Source organism: Tachypleus tridentatus, chromosome 13, assembly GCF_004210375.1.
Source record: "Tachypleus tridentatus isolate NWPU-2018 chromosome 13, ASM421037v1, whole genome shotgun sequence".
Classification (NCBI taxonomy): domain Eukaryota; kingdom Metazoa; phylum Arthropoda; class Merostomata; order Xiphosura; family Limulidae; genus Tachypleus; species Tachypleus tridentatus.
The window spans coordinates 172847829-172870002 of record NC_134837.1 but is presented as its reverse complement, the minus strand read 5'-3'; the positions used below and the strand labels follow the sequence as shown (position 1 = coordinate 172870002).

The following is a 22174-nucleotide window of genomic DNA, read 5'->3' as shown; positions in this document are numbered from 1 at the left end:
TTGCTGAATTCTCCTGTTGCCTGGCTTGCTGTTACCCAAATGTCACTGAACCATGTGTGTACCTATGTGTGAAATATATTTGAAATAAGTTTTCCTCATAACAAGTTTTAATATTTTTTATTCTTTCCAGAAACATCAGTATTGCTGGTGAAGTCTTGTTCATTATTGTTTTGAAAAATGATTTTATTTATGAAAGTGAAAGACTTTCACCTAACAGACACCTGATGTAGTTGTATGGCAAAAGTTATCAGATTTTTTGAAATCACTAATACGGAAGATTTTTTTATTTTAGCATAATAAATTTATTAATTTTGTATAAAAAGTTGTTTTAAAATAATAATTATGTTTCTATCAAAAATATTAAGTTGTTTCAGTACAGTAGTTTTATTATGGCATGTAGAAAAAACCTACTAAACACTTAGTAATATTTTCAGTTTATTACAGGTTTTATATAACAATTTAGGATTATCAAAGTAAGTTAATCCTAAATTAGTGTATCTGAAGATAGAGCTAGGCAGTTATTGTTATTTGCTAATATATTTGTACCGTATTTTCAAACTATGATATCGGCAAGTTAAAAAAAAAAAAAAGGCTTTAGGTGCTGCCTAAGACTTTACGTTCCTTCTAGTCAGCAGTTCGTCAACAAAAAAAAAAAAGAAAAAATGTTGCAGTGGGTGTTGCCAGCCAGTGGCCTTCTCTCAAGTCAAAAGTTAAATATTAGTGATAGTCACAAGTAGTTTTACTATAATAAAGATGATGTGAGAAAGTGTAATGGCAATATTTCAATAACTCAAATAGTTGGAATCACTAAAAGTAGTAATAATCTGGAACCCCAATTCCATTTAGTTGATCATTTTCATGATGATCTATTTCATCACAAGTTTGATCAATCAGTTGTTGACATTATCAAAAACAGTAGTGATTTAGAATACTGTTGTAATTGTTTTAATTCTAATTTTGATTAAATGACAACATTATGTGGTACTAATCAATGTAATCACTGCTCGTAAATAGTTTTCTTTGTATTTTGATATATTTAAGCATTGTAAAAACTTCGTCTTATGCTGTTGTGATAAAATCTTAAATACATTTAATGATCAAGTCAGTAATTTTAAGAACTAAAATTAAATGTGAAAGACAAGAAATTTTATTTTAAAACTTATTGAGGTGTTAAGTGTTCTTCACACTGTTCATGTCAAATCTGAAAAAAATGTTTTTACAAAGCTTTTTCATTGCACAGTCTCACTCCCTGTCTCTACGTAGAAAGGTTATTGGCAGGAAAAAGAATTTTGACGAACTTCTTGCTGACCATCGTTCCACAAAAGAAGCTGCTCTTAGGGCATCCCAAGCATCTCCAATTTCAAATGCATGTGATGGGCAAAATGGGAAGTTAAAACTCCAAAATGCTACAAATGAAAAGCCAGTGCAGAGTTTATCAACCACACTGATCAACAGAACCCTAGTTATTCCTTTAAGCCCATATTCTAGAGATATTTCAGGTATGGTAACAGTTTTAACTATAATAAGCTTATTAATAGGATACTTGCTTTTGGGATCAATTTAGTCAAAATAACCTTTTTTTTTTCTAAACATTTTTACTTACCAGGTTGTTATACCCTTTTGAAATGTAGGTTATTAGGTAATATATCAAAGCCACATTTAAGAAATGGGTAAAAACTGTGACAGGAAGATTGTAATATTGATGATACACTGCAGCCAGGCTTATATGTGAAATAATAATATGGGTACGTTGAAGCCAGTCACTGTACTTTAGTACTCTGGTGCAGTTTTGTTGGTAATGTAATTAAACATTGAACACATAATTCATTAGGTTAACTTTAATTGAAAGCTAAACATAGATTTGTATTGATTGAGGGAATATTTAGGCATTAACAATATGGATGAATGTTTTTCTTTAGTAATATGTGAATTGTATAATATCACAAGAAGATTGTTAATAATTAAAATTATGTTATGTGTTACTGGTCTAATAATAGCCTCCAGTATGAGAGAAGCTTTTCAACTATATTGTTGAATGTGATATGTATGTACCAGTACTCAGTTTCATGCTCCACCAACTAAGGTGTTCTACACATTACAACTTGTTGCCTTTTAAATGATTAAACAGTTTCATACAAGTCATTGTATGTTATAACCAACCATGTTTTTTTCATCATAAAATATTTTAAAAATCTGTGTAGAATTTAAAAATGTAAGTGTTGTTTAAAGACTGATTCATATTTCAATGTGAATTTTAACATGCATTAAAGTGATATACACATATCACTGTGTGACTCTGTGATTAATTTCCTCTACTTTGAAAAGTGGACCTTTCTTCTTCAGAGCAACAATGTTAACAATGACATTTTGTATTGAGAAGCATAATTTCAAGCTCAGCACATTGGCTTTCTCAAGTATTATGGAATAAAATACTGTGTCTAAATGTAAACTGTGGAGAATAAGGATAAGAAGTTGGTTAGTTTTATTTGTAGTTAACATATTAAAAGTTAAATTACATAAGGTGTGAATTGAAAACCAATGTAATGTTTAGAATTTCAGGTGTACAGATATAAATGAAGTGCTATATTCATGAAATTTTATTTGGAAATGTGTAAAATTGGCTCAAATGACCAGGGCTAATTCAGTGTGTTAGTAAATATAGTTTTTGAATTAACGCTCTCTCTCGTGGACTTGGTAGTTTTGACCGACCATGTAACCATGAAGTTTGACACTTCACAAGTTTTGTGTACACAGAAAAAATCAGATTTTTCAAAATGTTTACTCAAGATTTGCTGTGATTTTATGGAGTCAGAATGACTTCAATTTTGAATAGTCCAACTACAAAATGATTTCATGTTGAGATTAAAAATACTTCTGTTCATTATACAGTTCTCAAATTTAATTGCATTATTTTGAAAACCTCATAAATTAATATCAAAAGGTTTTTTTACAGTAAAGCTTTAAACTTTACCTGTTATTGTATACACTGTATATAAGCTTAGTTCATTTGATCAATCTTGTAACAACCAGAAAAAAGTTCTCTTTCTTTCTATAAAATGACTGTAATCTATTTGCTCACTTGTGTGAGATGTTTGTGTTATAAAGTTTTCTGGTTGCTTTGTTTCTAAATTTTGTTATTTAATCTAACAATTTTCTAATTTTTACACTTTATTTTTGTAACAATAAATGAAAAATAAAAAATGTAATACTTGCATATATACCTTTTTGCTTTTGAAATCTGGATGAAAGTTGACCCTCTATTTTTGTAGGAGTGTTGTTAGTACATTGCATAATTTTCTGTTATTTTAAATATGTAATGTAGAATGCAAAATATTAGCATGCAACAAAAATATATTGTCCAAGGATTATTATAGTGTAATTGGTTTTCTAACTGAGCTATGTATGCATTAAAATATTTTCCTTACCTTGTCAAGGTGATACCAGTGGTAACAGACTCTGAAGAACTAATTGTAAGAATGAGTTAACCTTGAAAGGAAAACAGTGGATTAAAACCCTTTTATGTTGATCAGAAATAATTTAGTAGCAAATGAAAGAACTATTCATGAGCTAGGAGGTGTGTGGTATGCAAGTTTCCATTGTATGTAACTAATTAAATCAAGAAAAACTTGTACATTTGAATTTTAGCTTGGTGATATTTAATGTACAAGTGTGTGTAAGTCTATAGAAGCAGTGACATATTTAGGTAGGGGCTAGAGGGAGTTCAGCCTTAGGGCCCATTGATAATTTTATTCTATGTAACATTACATGTGGTGTGGGGCTAACAAAGATAATTAGCTCCTGGGCCCACACAACTTTAAATCTACCACTGCTCAGAACCCCCCTACCTTTCCTGTGACACAGCTGTATATCTACAGACTTACAATGCTAAAATGGTTGGCAGAGCACAGGTAGCCCATTGTGTATCTTTGCGCTTAATTAAAAAACAAGTCCTGACAGTTTGGGCAAAGAAGTGTCATGTGATACAAAGAAATAAAGAAAAGATTGAGAATTGAACTAAATATTTTCTTTTGAAGTTAAGAAATTTAAATTTAAATTATAAACTACATTTTAATACCAGGTTATTGAAACATTGATAATTAAGTAGTATAGTAAAATTTTGAAAGTTTTAATGCAAGAAAGTTTGCATTATTTGAGCAACCAATATCTAAAGGGTAAAAAATAACTTTAATGTTGAAAATCTGTCATCAAGAGCTCAGTACAAAGTTGGGTCTGGTATGTGGTGTATGTAACCAATAACACAAATATTTTAGTATTTATGTTACAGAAGTGATAATTTTATTACTTGCATATTTATGTATTAAATTTAGTTAATTAATATATAGCCTCTATATAATTCTAAGGGTCCATAAAAGGTTCTAGTTTGAACTGTAGTGTCCAGAGGACAGCACCTGCACCTCAATTAAAGTCTCCTAAAGCTCATTCCAATAAACCAGTGTCTCATATCATTCCACAGAGCAGGTAAGGTAACTGGCATCTGTTTAATTAATTATTCTGAATCCTGTAAAATAAACTATGATTTTATATTTTGTAGCATTAGAAAGATTTAGTTTTGAGTGGCATAGTTTTCATTCTCATGATCTACATTGGAACAGCAGTACATCTGCAGACTCTCACCTTTAAAAATCCAGTTTTGATACCTTTGGTAGGCAGAGCACAGATAGCCTGTTGTGTAGCTTTGTGTTTAATTCCAAAACAATCAGTTATTCAATTCTCATAGTGTTCTGTAGCACTGCAGTTTGTTAATGTTAAATTAGTTATCTTTAAAATTGTTGGGTTTTTTTGTGTGTTTAGATTTTAATTGTTTATATTACAATTTTTTTTTATAAGTTTTATATCTATAAAGTGCACCTTCTAATTTATCAACTATAGCACTGTACTTTTCAAATATTCTATGTATCTTTGTTTTGTAAAGTGTAGTTGTATCCTGTATTTCATTTATATTATTCATTGTAGACTCCATGTGATTTGCAACTTATGTATTTCTTGTATCCATTAATAATGTTTTACATAAATTTAAACCAATCCTATTAGTTAATTTTAAAATAGTTTATATTAGTTTTTGAGTTCTTGCTAGTAGTATTACATTAAAGTGTTTTGTATAGTATGTTTGATATTTCAGTTGTTTGTAATGTACTGAGTAGTTTGACTTGCCATATTATGGCATCATCTCATTGAATATTACAACAGGCAAATTGAACCAGCAAGAGATGTTTTTCAGTTTAATGTATGATGATTCATTTACTGACACTAGTTGCTTTAGTATTTGGCAGTTGTGAAAATACCATTCCTACATACAATTTGATATTTCTGGATTTTGTAATGTACTTGCTACAGTTAAATGTCTGTGGAAGGGTCCCAGTGCATTCTATAAGTTTTCATGCCAATAACTTAATGTTGGATAATAAAGCTGTTGTCCAAGAAAATTACATATTAAGTTCTATGAGGTATTTGTTAGTGTTTATGGTATGTACTATAAAAAAGGTCAAACATGAAGTGCAGACATTCACATGTAAACACTAGGCAGAATGAATGTTTTGGTAGATAAATCCATGTCCTATATGGACAGTTAATTATTGAGGTAAAGAAAGCGAGAGAAACAAAGATTAGCATTGATTTTTATGTTATGAACAGTTGGATTCTTGTGTAATGATCATAGAACCAGTCCTAGGTTATATTATACATTTTAGGATTCACTTCATTTGTTCTTAGGATTTAAATTTACATTGTTTGTTACTTTTTTCTGTAATTGATGTAACAGATTTAGAACCAAAAAATAAGTGTTTGACATAGAATCTAAACTCTTAACAGCTGTAGATTGCCTTCATTATTGAACTTTGGTCCAGGAAGGCCTACTTCAGCAACATCAATTAGTAACAAGCAGGAAGTGAAAATAACTGCCCAAAGTAAACAGGAAGACACCAAAACATCTGCATTAGATCTTCCTTTTATCAAGCATCATCCCCGTCCAGCTGCAGTAAGTGAACTTTAACATAATAATATATATACGAGTTTTCTGTGGTTTTTAGAATAAAAAGTACAAAAGCAATAAATGGACTTATTGTCCTTTTTATGGAAACCTAAACTGAAAAAAGATGTTGATATCAAATAACAGTAAAAGAAATAAATTATTTGTTGTTACTATTACTCATATAATAGTATGCAACTGATGTACATCTTTCAAACTTTTTTTTTTTTTTGAACAGTTACCCTGTGCAAATATAGTCAGAATATACAAGAGAATATGCCAGATTTTTATTTTATAGTCAAGAGCTGGTATTAAAAAAAAAAAAATATGTGTTCTTTCTAATTAGTTTCCTCCATAATTGTTCATGCACATTACAAGTCAAAAGGAATATAAATTACACTTAGTGCAAAGCTATATCTTAGGTATATATTTGTTGAATTAATTCAATGGACATGTGATAAACGTGAGAAACAAATTCCAGCAGGTGTAGGAGATACATTATTGTTTATTCTAATTTTGTACAGTTCACTATGTATACTGTTCCATTATATTGTTCTTACACTATTTTTATGCATATTTCCTCAATTACGTATACATAAAAGGTATTTACAGTGACATGTAAATCATTGGCATTAAAAAACAGTAATTCTCTTCAATTTCAAACTTTTTAAGAATCTTATTAAAGAGTTTCAATGATAATACCAATCTACATCTTCTGGATAACACATTTAACTTTCTTGTTGGTTTAAATATGTAGTTTTGTATAGCCAGTAAAAAATGAAAACTTATTGTATGGCAACTTGTGCAGGTCTAAAATCTTGTCTAACAGTTAGTCAATTGAGTAAGTTAATATCTGTATAAAACACTTTTTGAACCCAGATCTTTTCCCCAGCATTTTCTATAAATACATTTAACAATTCTGAGTTGTCATGTTTTTGTCATAAATTTCAAGTTTTCTATCATTTGCTTTATTGTTTCCAAGAGCTTTGACCAAAATTTGACATAGAAATGCTTTTATTCTATAGAATTTAACAACCTTGATGTAGCTGTGAAACATCAATATTGTTCACTATATAACTTAGTTATGAAGTATTTTTGTAAAAACAGCTCGTTTGGGTTGAGAAAATGTTTTACGTAGAGGAGTGAACAACGTTTCGACCTTCTTCGGTCATCGTCAGGTTCACAAAGAAAGAGAGAGGTAACTGACCGTAAGCTGACCACATTTTTGAAAGGGGTTGTGTAATGAGTGTCAGAATGTAGAGGGTGGGCTTAGATGTTGAATATACAATTTTATATTATTTATTTATTTTTTATTATTATTTATTATATTATATTTTAAAATAGATATAAAGATGTTCCTTTGTATTGGTTTATTTTGGGCTTAGGTTGTTGTATAAGTAAGGCTTCTTTAATTTTGTGTTTGTTTATGTTTGTTTCTTTATTTAGTATTTGAGTGTTTTCTATGGTTATGTTGTGTTTATTTGACTTAGTGTTTGAAAATGTGTGAAGGTGACTTTTTATGTTCTTTACATCTGGTTTCCATTTTTCTACTTGTTTCTCCAATACAGAAGTCGTTGCAGTTATCACATTGTATTTTATAAATAATGTTGGTGTGATGTTTGTCAGTGTAGTTTTTACATAGTATAGACCTCAGTTTTGTGCCTGGTTTTTGAATAAATTTGGTATTAACTGGAATGTCATATTTTGTAACTAGTTTTTGCCAAATGTTGGTTATTTTTCTGCTGATGTCGGGAATATATGGTACACAGCAGTATATGGTTTCATGATTTTTTGATTCGTATTTGATTTATATTTACTTTTGTTGGTTGATTTTGCTTTATGTCTAGGTGTGTGCGTATAATGTTTTCTATGGTTTGCAGAGGAAACTTATTGATGTTGATGAAGTATTGTTTTATTGTGTCTAATTCATTGTTAATTTTATCTGGTGAGCATAGTTTTATGGCTGTGTTTATTTGGTTTCTTAGTGTGTTGAGTTTTTGTTTTGTTTCATGTGCTGAGTCCCAAGGAATGTATAGTCTAGTCTGGGTGATTTTTCGATAGATTTCTGTTTTAAATTGTGTATCGGTTCTTGTAATTTTGAGGTTAAGAAATGATATTTGATTGCTTCCTTCTTGTTCATATGTGAAGTTGATGTTGGGATGTATAGTGTTAATGTGATTGAAAAAATTAAGTGTGTGTTCTGTAGATGTGAATCCCGCAACCGTGTCGTCTACATATCTGTACCAGTATAGTGGTGGATGTAATGCTGTGTTAATTGCTCGTGTTTCAACTTGTGTCATAAAAATATTGGCTAGAACTGGTGATACTGGGTTGCCCATGCTTAGGCTATTTGTTTGTATATAGTTGTGGTTGTTGAACATGAAGTTTGTCTTCATCGTGGTGAATTCTATGAGGGTTGCTAATTGGTTGCTGGGAATGTCTATAGATGGGTTAGGGTCTCGGATATAGAGACCCTTAAGTTGATTAAGATTAGACTTGAAATTAAAATAGTCTTTGATGAATGAGCTTGCTGATGTTACATATTTAGAGAATGCCCATGCTATGTATTTACCAAGATTGTAATTAAACGATTCATATGTGGACATTATTGGTCGTAATGGACAATCTGGTTCATGAGGTTTGGGGATGCTGTATATTTGTGGTGTGCGTGAGTCTGTTTTGCATAGGTAGGAATAAAGTGTTTGTGAAATTGTGTTGGCTTTTTTCATTTTTAGTAGTATTTTGTTTAGTTGAGTTTCGTGTGTTGGTTTAAATTTCTTAGTGTCTGATAGGATGTTCTTCATTTTTTGAATGTATTCATTTGTATTCATTATGACTATAGCATTTCCATAATCTGCTTTTAGAATTTTTATGTTTTTATCTTGTTTTATGTTTTTTTAATGGAATTAATGCCTCTTTTTTGTAAGATTATTTTTTAACTTTCTGTTTTATGAAATTATGTTGATGGTTTTGTGAGAAACTTTTCTGACGATGACCGAAGAAGGTCGAAACGTTGTTCACTCCTCTATGTAAAAAATTTTCTCAACCCAAACGAGCCATTTTTACATATATATTTCTCTACAAGTGGGTTTTCTCGACATCACTGATTAGTTATGAAGTATTTCATGCTCACGCCATATATAAAAAAGTATAGAAATTAATATTTCTCTAGCTGACTCCTCAGTGTGAATTCCTGTACGTGGTGAGGGGAACTCCCATGGAAGGTTATGGTCTTTCAGGTTTCCTCCTCTGGGATCTAAACATCCACCCATGTATTTGCCGTGCGTGGCGACCCATGAAGGAGAGGAGAGGATCCTGGTGGTTGAGGGGTCCAACCCTAACACACCACTTTGGCATTGAATTCCTGTAGATGGGCAGCCTTTGGGTGACCCCCCTTGGGTCAGTTGGCTGGTCCACTTGGGCTAGAGTCAACCAAGTACCAGTGTTGTAAGTTCTCAACATGTGTTGTGGACATTGTGTCTGATGCTGGTGTTTTGGTATAGTGCTCATGAAACCCTGGTATTGCTGCAGTGTCCTTGCTTGACATCGTAGGGCTTCATGGTGGGTGGGGTCAGTGAGCACCAAAATTTTCTTTTTTTCCTATGGATCCTCTTAATAAAAAATTTAAATACAATAGTGAAAAAACAGTCAATAGGTAAATGACCACATCTTGAGGACTCTTATCAGCAATCTTTAACATCTGTATCACAAGTTGTACCTAATTTTCTCATCCTACATTCTCTATCAGAGAAACCTTTAGGGCAAATGTCCCTCTTTTTTTATTCAGAAGGGACTGGAGGAACTTGCTGGCTCTCCAAAGTCAGTAAGGAAGCTTTGATCTGGAGACATATTGGTTGAAACATCCACATCCCAACACAGTGAACTCCTCTTGAATTCAAAGGCGATTGGGGATATACCTATTGAGATTGCACCTCATGCTACTTGAATTCATCACGAGGAGTTATTGTTGAGAGGGATTTGAAGAACATTCCAGAGTCAGAGATTCTTGCTGGTTTCTCCACTAGAGTTTCTGCAGTGAGGCACATCTCCACCCGCAAAGATAGAGTTACACTGCTGACAAATATCCTTGCAGGTTATCTTAATTGCAAGGTATGCCCCTACATTCCAAACCCTCTCTGATGTTTCCAGTGTCAGAGGTTCGGTCACTCAAAGACATCATGTCGTGGTTCCCTGACATGTGCTTGTTCTTGTGGCAAGGATCACGATGCTTATGAGTGTGAAATGGACCCACATTGTGTCAATTGCAATGGTTTTCACCCTTCCTACTTTCATTCTTGCCCTAAATAGTTGGAGGAAAAAGAGGTGCAGCATTTGAAAACAACTCATAACATTACTTATCCTGAGGCTCAAAAATTGCTCTCCACCACTTTTTCTCAAACACATACTGCTGCACGTCGTTCCACAACTACAGTGGAAGTGCAGACAGATCTCTTTGTGCCTCTGAGAGAATTGTTCTCAAAACAAATAAAAAGCCTTAAGACCTCCATGATTAAAAAAGTTGATGAATCAACTTCTACACCCATCTCTGATCCTCCCATGCATTCCAACAAACCTCAAGATTTACATCCTTTGGTTCCAGGAACAGGTATTTCTTCAGATATATCTTTTTCTCTCACTCCCAAGATGCAAAACAGTCATTTGTTCACGTCCTCAGTCACTGGAATCCCCTTCCAACAACAAAGACCTACTCAATCGACCCAGGTCAGGATCCATGGAGGTTGATAGATCTCCTCCGAATAAGGACAGTAAGGGAAAAAGGTGTGGTCGTAAACAGAAGGGTTCTCCAGCCAATTCGCCAACACATCATTAAAAATGGCCACCTTGATACAATGGAACTGTCAAGGTTTACGATCTAATCTGGATGACATCAAAACACTGATTGCTTCCTACCATTCTGTATGTCTTTCCTTACAGGAAACATTTCTTAAACCTGCTGATACAGTCACCTTTCAGCAGTTTTCTCTGTACAGAAATGGCAGGCTGTGTGATGGATGAGTATATTGGAGGGGTGGCACTGTTGGTTGATCAGCATGTGTCCACCCTGTCTTTGTCACTCAACATACCCTTGGAAGCCTTAGCCATCGGTGTTTCGTTGGGTCATACCATCACTGTTTGTTCTCTCTACCTGTCACCTGGAGAGACATATGATCAATCAGACCTTGATGCTCTCATTGTACAGTTGCCATCTCCCTTTCTCATCTTGGGGGACTTTAATGGAATCACCCCCTCTGGGGAAGTGCTGTTATTGATGGGACAGTATTTGAAAGGTCAGTGGGCACTACACTCTGTCCCTTTCTCGATCTTACTCTCTGATGGCCAAGAAGTAGCTGATATCCAGAGCATTGCTGATACTCTAGGTGAAAGCTTTTGCTGGGTATCTAGAACTTCTACTTGTTCCTTTATTTTCTTGGCCATCAAGACTTGGACAGAGTGATCACCTCTTTCCTTTTGAACTGATTGTCTCTATGACTATAATCGTCCTTTTACGCTGGTGGAACTGAAACTGGCCCTTCATCGGTCTGGCAGTACATCTGTTGGACCAGATGATGTCCACTATGACATGCTGCGCCATCTATCTCCTGCTTCTCTTGATATTCTTCTAATTGTTTTTAATCGGATCTGGCAGGAGAATGATTTTCCTAATGCCTGGCACCAGGCTGTTATCTTACCTTTCTCTAAGCCTGGGAAAGATCCCAAGATTCTTTCAAACTACCGTCCAATTGCTTTGACGAGCTGTCTCTGTAAGACCTTAAAGAGGTTAATGCTCGTCTTTGGTTCGAGGAACCAAACAACCTCCTCTTGCCCACCCAATGTGGGTTATGACAACAGAACTCTACCATGAACTACCTGATTCGACTTGAAATATCAATCAAAGAAGCCTATCTCAAACAACAACAGTATCAATATTCTTTGACATTGAGAAGGCTTATGACACAACATGGAGGTATGGCATTTTGTGAGACCTCCATATATGTGGGTTATGTGGCCACTTACCCATTTTTATTAATTTTTTAATGGACAGGAGATTCCAAGTTCATGTGGGTTCGACACTTTCCCGTTCTTTTCTACAGGAACTTGGAGTTCCTCAGGGCTGTGTTTTGAGTGTCACACTTTTCAGTACAAAGATTAATGCCATCACTGAACAACTCGCTCTCACTGATGCAAACGGGCTCTATGTCGACGAGTTTCATATCTCATGTCAGTCGTTGAACATGAGATATATTGAGTGGCAACTACAAACTGCCCTCAATCATGTACTGAAGTGGACCACAGCAAACAGCTTTAATTTCTCTCTCTCTAAAACTGTTTGCATGCATTTTTGTCACCAACAGGGTATTCACCCTGATGTTGATCTCCATATAGGCAAAGTCGTGCTGCATGTGGTCCCTGACACAAAGTTCTTGGGGCTTATCTTTGACCATAAGCTGATCATTATACCACACATTAGGCAACTACGGGTCAAATGTGCAAGAGCACTGTACGTTTTTGATGTCCTCTCTACCACCGGTTAGGAAGCGGATTGATGTTCTATGTTAAAGATGTATCATGCACTTATTCAATTGAAACTCGACTATGGATCACTGGTCTATAGCTTTGCCAGACCCATGTCCTTAAAGATGCTGGACCCCATTCATCATCAAAGACTTCGGCTCTGCACTGGGGTTTTCCACACCTCCCCAGTTCAGAGCTTATACGTAGAGTCTCGTGAACCTTCTTTGCACCTTCGCCATTTGTAACTGTCTTTACTGTATTCTTTGAAACTTCATTACTTACCAAAGTATCCCATCTGGGGATGTGTTTTCCTTCCTTGGTGGCCATACTTTTTCAGAACAGACAATCTACCATTGCTCCTTTTGGCCTTTGCATCCAGACACAGTTGGATGAATTGGGTCTGTCCTTGTATAACATTGCAGTATTCATTGGTCAGCCCATCCCACCATGGCTTATTGCAGTCTCCAAATGTGATCTTTCTTTAAGTCATCTGAAAAGAGCAAATACTCATGATTGGAAGTACCGTCTTTTATTTACTGAACATCTTTCGAACAATCTTTCAATTCCAATTTATATGGATGGTTCTAAATCAGGTGACTCTGTGGGCTCTGTCATGGTTTGTTGCACACAGAATCCCATCTACAGCTTCTGTGTTCACTGCTGAACTGTACGCCATACCTCTTGCCCTGGATCATATTGAAGCTAAGCAGTACTCCAACTGCACTATTTATACTGACTCACTTAGTTCTCTTCTGGCTCTGGAATCGCTTCACGTTGGTTCACACCCTATTCTCACTGATATTCAAAACTGACTGACCCATTTTTCGTTAACATTTACTTCTATCTAGTTTTTCTCGATACCAGGCCACGTGGTATTCACGGGAACGAGCTTGCAGACACGGCAACTAAATCTATCTGCTCTGGCACTATCACTACAGTGCCTATTCCATACATGGACTATGGTCCTGTATTCAAGGCTCGGCTCCATGCCAACTGGCAGTTAACTTGGAGTGAGCAACGTGAAAACAAGCTTTTCCAAATAAAACCCTATATTGGACTTTCGCCGCCTTGCTTCCATAAGGATCAGAAGGAGGAAGTTGTTCTAACTAGACTACGCTTTGGTCACAGTTTTTTAACTCATCATTTTTTTTATTTGAAACTTATGCACCAGTATGTAGTCTATGTAACACTCAAATCACTATAAGCTACTTTTTACTTTCTTGCCATCGTTATGACTCTTAATGACGGCACCATTTTAAACATGTTCTGTCCCAAGGTTTGTCCATAACATTAGACAATGTTATTGGTGACGGTGACACTGTACACCTTGATAAAGTTTTAAGTTTTTTAAAGGCCATTAATCTTTTTAATGTCATTTAAGTGTTTTATATTTATTCATTAAACCTTTTTTATTGTGGTTCCCTTTTCAGTCTCAATTTCTCTAGTTCAATTTGACATTGGAAAATGGCCAGAACATTAAAAAACTCTACACCAGGACTGGAAAGGCCAACTTCAGGTGACTAATGCTGCTGTTTGAACTACCTGTTAGTCATCCTGGCAAGTTATTATTACAATTTTGCTGCATATCTTTTAAAACTTTTATTACTTTACTTTTTGATATTGGCCGTAATGACACATAACCTGGAAAGGCCAACTTCAGGTGACTGATGGTGGTTCTTGTACTTACCTGTTAGTCTTCCTGACAGGTTATGATAATTACCATTATGCTACAGAAAGTCCTTTACAACTTCTCCTGCTGTGGTTTCTCTCTTAACATTGTGGACTATATGTCAACATTGGTTTTATGCTATTTATGTTTTTAAATGCTGTTTTGTTTTACCTCCATCTCCTTTTATGAATTTTACTACATTTACTTTATTTTTACCTTTTTACTGGATGTTTGGCACACACAGCCTAGCTGCTTTGTGCCATAAAACATTAAATCAACCAATCAACCAATTCTCTGACTGAATAATTATAATTTTAAGATGGAACATTAATTTCGGGTTTTCTGTTTTTATAACTGAAATTCAAATTGTAAAATTATTCAAATTCTCTAATATAGCCATTTATTCAGGGTTCAGTTTTTACTTTAAATGAAAGTATGTATATATATATATATATATATATTTGTGCAACAAATAGCTGGATTTCAAATTAGATATACATTTTACCCCAGAATATTGGGTTTCAGTTAGATACATTTTGAGGTACAGACATCAAGCACTCACTGCACTATTGTTTATGTAGCATTTGAAATACAATAATGTAAAGAGAAAAGAAAGCAATAGACAATTCTTGTAACTGTAAAAACCAGGAAACATTGTATATAGTTTGCATTTAAGTATTAAAATGAAAAAAAACAAGTTTGTTGGAACAGTTAGTGTGTATTGTTCAGTAGCTTAATTCTGCAGCAAACAACACATGCTAAAAGTGAAACCTTTTTAGTTTCACAATTAGTTTTATTGTTTTCTGTCTCATTTTATATGGTAGTGTTAAAGGAATTGCATATCCCTGTAAAATAACAAATCCATCACATTACAATTTACATAGTTGTAGTGAAGCAGCTTGGGTATTTCTTGTGTTAGTGTTATTTCTTTATGTTCATATTTTTTGTCATATATTTTTTTTTTTTACATTTCTGTGTTTATATTTGGAGAAATGAAAACAAAGGTTGTGTTTAATTTTATCAAAGAACTACATTATCTCTTACTCTATGAAAGCTTTGCATTTGTTTTTGTTAGTTTGACTCAGATTTTGAGTGATATGAATAAAGTACAATTAATTTTGCAAAAGCACTACACTTCTGTAGCTCACTGTGATTGTTTTGTGTGTGTTTTTGTTAATTCTTTGTGGACAAAATTAAAAGAATATGTAACAATTGGCAGAGAGTTTGACACAAACAAAATCACACAAAGCTGTTTTAATGAAACAAATATTAGTGTGTGTACAGTCGCTTATTTATTGTGTTGTTACAACATTATTTAGATCTTATATGTACCAAGAGGCAATCTTTCATACCATGTTCAGTAGTTTATTTTTTTCAACATATTATATATGTTGATTTTTGAGAGTTAAACCTTCTGAAATAATTCAAATCACCAGTATTACATCTAATAACAGATGTCAGATTTTTGTCCTTTTATTTTATTGCATCTTGGAATTAATTAACAAAATACTTTGGAACATGTCTTCTGCCAGCTGGAACAGCAATTCCAACACATTTGTTAATATAGGGTATAGCTTGCCCTAGTGAGTGTTGAGAAGATACCAATACACTACCAGCCTATCTCTGTACTAAAAGTACTATATTTATTGCTTGTTTTTATCAATAGATGGTGCTGTGATTAATAACAAATATAATTGAGGTTATTCTTTTATTTATGTCTTTTATGATGAAAATAAAAAATTACCTGTTTTCAACTGTTCAAATGTACACAAGTTTGGAGAAGATACACTACTTAGTTTTTTTTTCACCATGTTTACCTACAGTTACACATTATGCAAAGCAAACATCTTTGACTGTCAATAAACAGATGAAGTGTGAAGACCATATGTCACAGTAAATTTTGAAATTTTTATATACACCTCGGTGACATTTATCTGTATGAAAAATTAACTTTTTCAACTCATTTCAGATTTGTACATTTGGCTTGAGACAGCTAGGGAATGGAATGTTTTTACTAGATCGTCGGTGGGACCTTCAAAGGGCAGCATTCAGAGCTGCATTGTGCACAGAACATGGTGGAGATCCTCCTCCACTAAAGTAAGTAAAACTTAGATACTTATTTTCTGAAATGTTACCAGTTTTGAGCTAGATTGATGATACAAAATGTTTATCCAAAGTAATATTGTGTGTCTTTAGGTTTGCAACACACACTCCTTGGTGTAAATTTTGTTTAAATTCACAAAATTGTGCTCTTTAGTAAGTGAAGAAAATATGATGTGACATAGCTTTGGAGTACAATATAACACAATGTAGCCACTGGATTGAAACATGAAATGAATGATAAAATGTATGTTGGTTGAGATGGGGGGGCATTGTAAGAGTTTTTGATTTGCTGAGTTTTAGTTTAGAAGTATCCCATAAATGTTTGATATAGATAAAGAAAAAAAATTCTAAAAATAAAATACGGAAGAATTATATACACGGAATTGATGTTTTACCAGACTCTACCTAATGAAATGTAAGTACTGTTTATGTAATTTGTTTATTTTATATTTTAGCATTTGTTTATCTTTATTTTATTGTATACAAATTCTCATCAGCTTAACAGTTTAAGGAATTTGTTATCCACTATATCTTAGCCTGTAACAACTACAAGGAAAACAAAACTTGAAAGCTAAATCTAACCACAAAAGTACAGGGTGTTTGGAAAGTCACTGTGCAGTTTTGTAATCATATTTTATTTAGTCTATTTCAAGCCAGCAACTGTGATAGCAGTGTTTAGAAACAAAATAAGCAGGATCCAGGCCTGTATTGATGCCAGTGTGGGTCACTTTCAACATTGTTTATAATTGTCATTCATATTTATCTCCTGTATGCTATATTGAAACGTGTCTGTTAATAAATATACAAGTGTACAGTGACTTTCTGAACACCCTGTAGATGGTTTCAAACTCTTCTATAAAAGAGCACAAATTGAACAAATAATTATTAATATTTAGTTATGGCTTTAGGTTTTGAATGAAGAATCTTTAATATGCAGAGTTATCTTTTCAGTAGCATTATACAGACTTTAGAAATTGGAGCTAGTATCTGTGCCATTATCACTTCTGAGATAAGGTTGATAAATATGCAAAAAAATACTCTTCAGTGGGGTTTAGGGTTTTTTACATATAGAAATGTGATAAATTATTAATTTTGTGAAGTCTTCTCTAATACCAAAATGATCAAAATCATAACACAAGGATATTGAAGTGCAAAAAAAACCTTTATCCTTTTTTTGTTGTTTTTTATGAATTTTGGGTAAACTTTGGGTTTAAATAAAATTAAAGTTGATGATTAATAAATGTGACAGTAAGAAACAGAAAATTAGTTATGTTGTTCTGTTGCATTTCTAAAAAGACTGTTTCAAAAATAAATTTAACTATCACTTCATTCAAATTTCTTAATGATAAGAGAAAACAGGATTGTCATAGTTCTAATATTCAAATCCAAAACAATTTATTTCCCACAATAAATTCGAAATTTGAAAGCCACCCATATTAAAACTGAGTACATGTGTTCTGTTTAAAAATAACAAAAGTATCATCACTATATCTGTGGTGTGGTATATTGTTTATGACATTGTTTTAACACCTTGTTTATGTTTTAGTTAAATGTATTAAAACTAATTTGTTTAGTTTGTGGTTTATCAAATGTTTTTGTGTATTTTATCTAAGTGTAATGTGTTACATGTGCAATGCTAAGGACACCTTTTTTTTCTTTATTACTTGAAAAAGTAAATAAAATTAATCACACAATGGAGGGAAAGATTGTGAAGAAAGTGTAACTTGATGTCAAATGTGTTTTGCTCAGAAGTTATAACTTCTAGCCTTGAAAAGCATTCAAAGTTCTTGTGCTAAAGGTAAAACACTTTTAGATATAAATAAAATTTGATATTTTAATTTATGACAGGGAAGTTTATGTAGTTATATGTTTTTATGTATTTTCCTTACAAGTCTTGTTTTTTCTATGAAGGAAACTGTGTGTAGAATCACAGCTTCTTCCAGTTGAAGAACTTGCCAATTCAAGTGATCCCTATTACTTCACCTGTCCTAATGCTTCCTCTTCACCTCCTAAGTCTGAATTGTCAAGTAATACCACAAACAACAATTTTGTAACAACTTGTCCAGTAACACTTGCTCATCTTGTGTCCTTTACAACTGTCACTAACACATCTTCAAAAGTATCCACAGCAAACAAGTCATTGAAATCAAAGCCTAGTGTGAGTAAGGCTTTAAAAACCAAAGACAGTGATTTAACTCTTTCAAGAAATAGTATACATTCCAGCTCAACAGGTAGTGGTCTCAAGAAGAAACAACTTACTGGATCATCTACTCAAATCAATGCTCCAAATAACAAAACTTTGGGAAATATGAGGATGCCACTGTTGTCTGATTCTGTGGCAGGAAACTCACTATCTTTGTCATATCCATTTACACTTGGTGAAAACATTGGTGTTTTGTCAAGGTTGCAAACTGTGTCTTATTCTACTAGTGGTAGAGATAGCATTTTTACGAGCCATTCAACAAGTCTACAAAGTACAGTCACCTCATCTAGTAGTGCTAGAAAAGAAGAAAGTATTGTGGTCAAAGGAGCAGATGTAGTCAATGGTCAATTGCCAGTCACCAGTACACTTTTACATTCTGTTACAATAAATAGATTTGCCAATTCTGGTTCAAAATTGCTAGCAACTCCTGGTGGTGGTCTTGGAATAACTCTTGGAGGTGCAGGACTAATTGGCCAACTTTCTCACATACAAAACCTTCACAAGTCATCAATATCTGACCATTTAGGATTGGTTAACAGTCAATCTATTGGAAACCAAAAAATTCAGGCTTCAGCAAACTGTAGAACCACTAGTACTAACTCCTCCAGCAATAGTGCCAAATCTAAATCAAAGATCCATAAAGCTTTAGGTAGCTCTATACCGACTACTACTACTACTACAACATCAAATCACATGGCATTATCACATCCACTGGGGCTGGGGTTGCTCATCAAAGGTTCAACAACAGGAGGATTCTTTGCTGCCTTAGAAGATATTAATAGTGCAAGTAGTAACCTCAATAGCCACCCAGTCTCTCTCACTTCTACTAGCTCAAGACCACTTTCTAAACATGTGAGTGATAAAAATGTTTTAAGTTCACTTATAGCTTAGATGTATCTACTGTCGGTATGTTGTAATGCCTCAAGTTTGTTTTTTTGGCTTCTTCACAAAAGTTACTTTAACTGTTGTGTTAGTGACAGACCAGAATTTGAGTTGTACAAAATGCCTTAATTGCAAAAAGACATGAAATTTTTGTATTAAGGATATATATATATTTTTTTTTTCCTAGTTGGAAATAAGTATTTTTAAAATAGTATTTAAATAGCTTTGGAACTATTTTTATGAAGACCACCTTGCATAGTTTTGTATTTTACAGTTTTTAGCTTTTTTAAAAATGTATGTAGTGACCTTCCTTTAACAGTTGTGTTCAAAATGTGATCTGATTGCTTTGTGTGAAAACTAACCATTTGAAATGGTAACACATTTATTGCTTTATTTGTAACTGTAGTGTTTAAAATAGGTATTATTTTTTGTCTTTTTTTGCATGTAAGTATGATTAATAGTGAGTTTCATATGTGAATGTATATCACTTAGTAGAAACAGGCAAGACATAAAAAAACACTCTCACAACAAAGTTCTGTATGGCATGAACATTGTTGGTAAAGCCACACCCAAATGTAAATGTGTTTGTTTGCTTTCAAAAATACATTGAATTAAACATTGATTTTTAAGTAATATATAAAAGTTACATACCAAATTACAGTATGTCTTGTAGTAGCATTAGGGTTGTTTTACATTGGACTTGATGAATAGGATGAAATATAATATTCTGTCGGTTAAAACACAAGATGTCAAAAGGTGAAGATTGGAGCTGGTGATTTAATAAATATAATCAGTTATCTATGAGCAGCAGTTACACTGATCAGTGTCCTGTAAATTAGTTAATTAATCAAAATTATGATTAAATCAATTCCCACAAACATAAGCAACTACTCAAAATTTGGTTATTTCTATTATTTGCTGTATTATTTATGGGTATTTAAAATATCACCATTATATTTGTTGTTAAACACAAACTATAAAATGGGAATCCCCCTCTCCTTCCCAGTAGCTCAGTGGTAAGAGTGAAGGCCTTATTGATGAAAAAAATGTGCTTTAATGCTTGCTGTGGACACAACAAAGATAGCCTATTGTACATCTTTGTGTTTAACCACAAACAAATATAATGAGTGTGTGATAGGTGTGATACTTTGTGATTAGAGAGTCTTAGGTTTGATCCCCATTGACACTAAATTTTTTTGTCTTTTGTTATTGCAAAGCTACTGAGGCCGTCATTAATTTTGAACTGTTGACCAGAAGTAAGACAACTTGCTGGTATCACCCACTGACAACTCTCTGGCCTCTTAAGTGTAAAATTACTTGTTATACAGTGTTATGTTTCTAATTTATAATTGCATAACTCTACTCTGTAATGTTTTATAAGTGGGTGGAAGGGGGGTCCACAGTATCCAAATCCCCTCAGTTTTTGTTCCAGTCATTGATGACCACATGCTTCAATGGTGGATAAACAGGTGTGGATCTATCAGAGGGTCTAGGGGTAACCCACCCAGGTTTGTTTTTTTAGAATTAATAACTTCATTATTTGATGTTTTATAAGCAGGTTTGAATTTTAGAGAGGGGTTCAGTTAGGTCAAAATTTCTACCTCCTTCCACTTGTTTTCAGAAATTAATAACTATTGATTAACCTTTTATAAACATTTTGTTTTTCAAAACTTATTAAAAAAAATAGCTACTGGTATCAAAGAAAAACATTAGATGTCACTACATCATTTGATTGATCTAATTATTACTTTTAAATCATTTTTTTAGTTTCTCTAAAGTCAAACCAAGTGGAGTGTGTAGCAGTTTGGTTATGGCCTCAGCCAATAATTGATTAATTCTAGATAAATACATTCCTTTAGTTATTATACTGGTTTTGGTTGAAATCTTGATATGGTCCCACATGAAGTGATTTGATCACTTATTAATAAAATAAAGTTTAAAAATGATTGTATAAAATAAGAACTAGATGATCACATATGGATTTCATTATTTTTTATCACAGTTTAAATGTTCTGTTTCTTGTGAAATATGAAAATAGTAGTATGTTAAATTGCATCTGTCTAAAAGCTACTAAAATTATCTTCACTGAGAAGACATCAGATATCTTGAGATAAGGTAGGTAGGCTTATACAGTTTAGAAGTGTATTGAATAGGTAACAAAGAAAACAATTAAAGGATTAACACAGTACCAAAGGCACAGTGTTTAGTGATGTTATTGTCATTAACAGGTTTAAGTGCTTTACCTATGTGCAGGAATATTACATTAGGGGTAATATAGGTGTTTTGTTATTTGTTTAAATATGGATTTTTTGTTCTCTAACAAATATACTTTACAAACATTTCATGTCTCAGATCTGTATTGAATAGCATTTTTGTTTATTCTACACAAACAACAGATGCAAAATAAATAATCTGAGTAAAATCTGTATGTAAAAACGGCTTGTTTGGGTTGAGAAATTTTTTTTACGTAGAGGAGTGAACAACGTTTTGACCTTCTTGACAATGACCGAGCCATTTTTACATATATATATTTCTTTACAAGTGAGTTTTCTCGATATTACTGATTATTAAATCATCTGAGTACTTAATTATTTGTAATTGTAATATGTTTTAAATAAAAATTCTGTTAACTGTTATTGTGAGTTAAATGTTTTTATTATTTAGTTATCAATTTATTTGATTCGCAGAAAATCTTTGGGGATACTGTTTATTTAAAAAGAAATTACCATCTCTGGTGGTATTTAGTCAATGTTATCAATTTTTTACTCACTAAGAAATGTCTGTGAAACTTGTGGGAAAATAATTTTACCGAAAACAA

The 22174-nt window shown here is 33.1% G+C and overlaps 1 protein-coding gene across 7 annotated transcripts in view; it reads left to right on the top strand.

The window, feature by feature from the left end:
• Positions 1–22174, top strand: part of LOC143236671 (uncharacterized) — a 66311-nt gene that overhangs the window by 33633 nt on the left and 10504 nt on the right. For all 7 annotated transcript variants that reach the window (XM_076475067.1, XM_076475061.1, XM_076475063.1 and 4 more), the window contains 5 exons: positions 1241–1499; positions 4362–4479; positions 5830–5995; positions 16138–16265; positions 18183–19326. In XM_076475067.1, the coding sequence (XP_076331182.1) occupies positions 1241–1499; positions 4362–4479; positions 5830–5995; positions 16138–16265; positions 18183–19326 (1815 nt within the window). The remainder of the gene's footprint in view (positions 1–1240; positions 1500–4361; positions 4480–5829; positions 5996–16137; positions 16266–18182; positions 19327–22174) is intronic.